This window comes from Astyanax mexicanus, chromosome 6, assembly GCF_023375975.1.
Source record: "Astyanax mexicanus isolate ESR-SI-001 chromosome 6, AstMex3_surface, whole genome shotgun sequence".
Taxonomy (NCBI): Eukaryota; Metazoa; Chordata; class Actinopteri; order Characiformes; family Acestrorhamphidae; genus Astyanax; species Astyanax mexicanus.
Genome location: NC_064413.1, coordinates 77,501 through 82,500, shown reverse-complemented (window position 1 = coordinate 82,500; position 5,000 = coordinate 77,501). Strand labels below are relative to the sequence as shown.

General features: G+C 40.8%; 1 protein-coding gene across 6 annotated transcripts in view; it reads left to right on the top strand.

Moving 5' to 3' along the window:
- itga10 (integrin, alpha 10) overlaps positions 1 to 5,000 on the top strand; it is a 44,961-nt gene that overhangs the window by 11,819 nt on the left and 28,142 nt on the right. For all 6 annotated transcript variants that reach the window (XR_007439559.1, XR_007439558.1, XM_049480481.1 and 3 more), the window contains 3 exons: positions 1,416 to 1,527; positions 1,821 to 1,930; positions 2,859 to 2,947. Coding sequence is in view for 4 of the 6 variants with exons in the window: in XM_049480481.1 (XP_049336438.1) it covers positions 1,416 to 1,527; positions 1,821 to 1,930; positions 2,859 to 2,947 (311 nt within the window). In the remaining 2 variants the exon portion in view is untranslated. The remainder of the gene's footprint in view (positions 1 to 1,415; positions 1,528 to 1,820; positions 1,931 to 2,858; positions 2,948 to 5,000) is intronic.

The following is a 5,000-nucleotide window of genomic DNA, read 5'->3' as shown; positions in this document are numbered from 1 at the left end:
TATATTGTAAGAGCTTCATAGACTGTGCTTCCTACGGTGGGTCGAGATGGTGGACAGAGATGGGGGAAGGGGGTCTGCCACCTGTTAAGGGTGTGCAGGAGGTTCTGCTCCAGAGTTCTTTAAAGTCTTAGTTCGTTGCTGTTTTAGAGGTAAGGATTGACTCCAAATAGCGAGCCCATCTCTCAGTTCCTGAAGACTTGGGGTTAGGGGCGTAACTAGCCATTTTAGGGGCTCAAGATCCCCTAAAACAAGTCCCAGCTCTCCTAAAAATAAAAAGCATAAAGTTGTGTTCTGTGTTAAGTGTGTTCTGCTGAATTTTCTACAGGGAAAGTGAGTTGTTAAGAAGTGAGTCCGGATCACAGGAGGAAAGAGTATGATGTGGTTAGATTGTTGCAAAAATATTTCATTATTTGTTTATTTTTCAATAACCCCAGGTTTTTAAACTATTGATTAATTGATTCTTTCTTTTTCTCCCTCTCTCTTTCTCTGTCTATGTATTATATATATGGGTCTGTGTGTTATACAGGGAGCCAGTATGCTCTGCAGTTATTACAGGCCACACCCACCACTCCCCTCTCTGACTATGTTTCAGGAAAATGAAGGATTAAGGAAAAAGGAAAGAAGTGTGTCTGAAACGGTTCACTTGTTCACTCATTTACTGTTCACTATATTGATGGTTCTATATAGAACACTAGAGCTGTGTCCAGAAACCCCAAAAAATAGTGCTATTTGCTAACGAACTACAGACCGTACAACAAAAATACATTAAACAAGGATTCCACTTTTATCTGCCTAGCAAATATTTAATATTAAAAGGGATCAGTTGTTTTATCAACCCAGTTACTACTCCATTGCTCCATAACTACTGCTCTTCTCCTCCCCTTTATTCCTTCTTCTTTTTCCAGGGTAGGATAGGAGGAGTAGCAGAAGTTTCTGGATGCAGCCAGTGAGAGAATTCAAACACTGTCTTATGGCTCATTAGACTCCGCCCTCTCTTTATCAAGACAGTTAATTTACTGGTTAAATATTAGTGTATAACCACAGACTTTATATAAACCAGGCTCCTCTCAGGAGTGAAGCTTCCACTGGTCTAGTGTCTCTAGTGATGTCTGGCCGGGTTCGGTATAACGTGCAGCTCTGCCCATCCCTCGATGTGTCTGTGACACATAAACTATGAACTGCTTCTTTACTGTTAATGTTACACTTACTGGACAAACTGGGGTTTACTGGGGGAAAATGCGTCTACCAAATGAATCGGAGACTCCGCCTCTGGTCTCTACTGCACAGACTCTGGTTGCAATTTTGTCAGCATGGTGGATATTTTAGGCTTCGTCTCTACAGAGCGGCGGTGAACCGCGGTGTGATGAACCTATACAGTCACGGTGGAAACTCACCCTGCCTGTCTTCTTTCTCAGGACTGTCTGAATGTTTTAACATCGACGTGAAGCAGCCGCGTATCTTCACCGGCCCGGAGGACGCTCTCTTCGGGTTCTCGGTTCTTCAGCACGAGATGGGTGGAGAGAAACTGTGAGTACTGAGGAGAGGGAAGGTGGGTCAGTTATATTCAGCTACGTCACTCAGCAGGTTTATGTGGCCCAAATCTAATCTCTTTGTTCGTATGTGAAACTGATTGAACTATATGAGGGTCAGTTTATGAGCGTGAACTGTTCAGACCAATATCAGATACAGATCACATTTAAAAATATAGTGTAATCAAACGAAATTACACTAATCATATTTTGGTCACTTTTACCTGCTGTGTGAACGCAGCGTTACAAACACGCTTGGAGAAGCAGCTTTAACTCTTGTTTGTGATGCAGGATGCTGGTTGGTGCTCCATGGGATGGCCCACCCAATAACAGGAAGGGAGATATCTACAAGTGCATTGTGGGAGATGAGCTGAATTCTAACTGCTCTAAGGTCAATATGGGTAAGAAAGAGACTGTAACAGAAACATACCACAGAGCCATAACATTAAAACCTCCTACTAAAGTCCTGTAAGTCCTGTGCAGTGTTTCAGCATTCTGTGTTAAAGCCAGAAAAAAAAACAAGAAAAACCAACTACAGGTGTGAAAACGCTCTTTTATACTATATATATATAGCAAATTAAGTTCTAATTCAGAAATCCTTACAACCAAGCTGAACTCTTTATAGTAAAGTAAAAAAAATCCTCTATCCAATTTATCATGCATATCTTTATTCCAGCGCCCCACTTTGGCTTTATCTCCCCTCAAACATACAAGTATATACTAGTATTTTAGTTAACGCCATTAATATAAATATAATTGCATTTTACATTTCTTACATTTAAACATCCAAAGTAAAAACGTGCATCTTAAGAGGAACAAGTGCAATTAATTTAAAATTAATCTAATTTAATTAGTAAAATTGTCAGTGGAATTATAGTAGTGGGGTCAATAACTTAAAATAATCATATCAATCACAACAATAGTTTATCGTGATTAAAAATGTAATTTCTGGTGATTCCCAGTATTTTGGGAGGGAGACAGGAATAACTGTAATAGATCATTTTTCTGACGTGATCGAGGTGTCCATTGGTCAGTTTCACACAAAACATGTCAAAATTCACCAACCGAAAGGACAGCTGTGTGTGTTATAGTATAATGGCATTGATTACTAAATACTGTGTATTGCATAGTATTTCCCAAAATATAATAATATACTTATTATATTATTATACTAACACACAATCCATAAATTCTGCAGTATATGAAACCCTATAGTATCTGTATAGATTACATATTTTAAAAGTAGGAAATTAGATTAAAGAGCAGCAGATGAGAGGTTGATAACTGCTTTATGAATCTTAAAATTTTTCTCTTAATCTCTGTGTACAGCTGATAATGCCTTCCAGAACGTGTCCAGGAACCTGAAGAACTCCCACCTGGGAATGACGCTCACTCCGGATGATCCGAACGGATTTCTGGTAAGATGATGTCTGAGGTGCTGAGAACATAAGTGTTGTGATGTTACTGCGTCTGGTGAACTGAGAAAGCCCAGATTTAGTGCAGAGAGAGAGAGAGAGAGAGAGAGAGCGAGAGAGAGAGAGCGAAAGAGAGAGAGAGTGAGAGATTGAGAGTGGAAATCCCCATGTGGTTCTTCGGACCCACTGCTTTTAGTGACCACGTCCTGAATGAGCAGACCCTATAAATACGCCTGTCCAGCACTATCAACTCTACTAAAGCTCCTAAACCTCACCAATCGGCAACACTAATCAACAGCACGGCTGTTTCAAGGCATCTGGGGGCCCCAAGCAAAAAGGACCACACCCCTCCGCGTGACATCCCTGGACCACAACAAAAAACTCTACACCTCTATCTGGGAGCTGGGTTTCCTGCTCATACTTAAATGTGTTTGAAAGACGGCTTTTTATAAGGCAGCTAATTAATTTAAATGTTACGTTCCACCTTAAATTATCCTGTAGCTACGCTCTGGAGCTGGAATATGTGGATGATGGAGGACAGACAGATGGCTGTGGCGCTGCTGCACCTGTTAAATCTTCAGATTCTGAGGTTCTAGTTCTGCAGAGGGTTTCCACTGCTTCAGCTCCTGCTTTGTAATCTCACCTGCTTCAGGTTAAAACGTCCAAAAGCAAACGCCCCACACCGGCGCCGAGCGAGGGAGCGGAAACCTCGCTTAACCCCAGACTGAACAGAAACAGACCTATTTTCACACATGTAATTACACACACACACAGTTGAGCGTGGGGTCCTCTGTAGGGCAGAACACACTGAGCCAGCTCAGTCCAGTTCCACTGCGGCTTTGGTGGAATTACTAGAGAGCTGCTGCCAAATTCAGCCACTCCTATGTTTGTATTTGTGTGTATGTGAGTCTGTGTGTGTGTGTGTGTTGTGTGCAAGTCTGTGTGTATGTGTGTGAGTGTGTGAGAGTGAGTTTAAGTGTGAGTGTGTGTATAGAGAGGAATTAGTCCCAATTCCAGTAGTGGGTTCTGACTGGACAGTGATTACATTTCATTTTGGCACGAATACCACACTTCTCCTAGACGAACTGCAATCCTGTGCATTGTGATTTGCTTCATTTTGATCATTCGCAGCACCACACAGCAGAATACAGTGCAGTCAGTGTTGGGAAGTAACGGATTACATATAACGGCGTTACGTAATCAGATTACAAATTATGAGTAACTGTAATCCATTACAGTTACTGCTTCAGTAAGTGGTAATCAGATTACCGTTACTCTGCTAAAATAAATGGATTACATTGCGGTACTTTCCTATTTTTGGTCTTTCAATCCAACACTGACAAAACGCAATTACATTTTGCGGTGAAATCACTCTGATATGACAGGGAACCCTCCTCCCTGTGTGTGTGTGCAGCGGTGTCTGTGTGAGTGCAGGCAGCGAGACGGGAGGAGGGGCAGACAGCGGCTCCGCAAACACATCTTCAATACTTTTCGTCATAGTTTTCGTCAACGAAGCTTTTTTTCAAGACGAAAACTAGACAATAACTAAATAAAAATAGCATTAAAAAAATAAAAACGAGACGAAATTAACTGACATTTTTGTCAACGAACAAAAACGAGACAAAAATGTTTGGCAGGGACGAAATCTTATCAGAACTGATTTAGTTATGTGAAAGGTAGGGACCAGTTAGGAAGAGATCCAATCACTGCTACTTTAGTGGAACTGATACAGAACTCACTCATTAAGATCAGATCATCTGTCTCACAGTGGGAAAGATATAGCTATTGTTAAAGCAGGAACAGTTCAGAAAGAAACTCAATAGAAAAAAATATATAACAATAAAATAAGTGAATCTATGAACCCAAAAGTCTGTGTAAAGTTTCTGACTGCATTTCTCATAAGTTTCTCACTATAACTCATGAAGTCTCTCAGTACATCCTGAGAGCATCTCTACAGGACAGTGTGTGAAGGTGTGTTTTTGATCTCATTTATAGAATGTAGCTACAGTAGATGTGCTGGGTTAGTGCTGGAGATAAAACTAGATCATTTAAAATG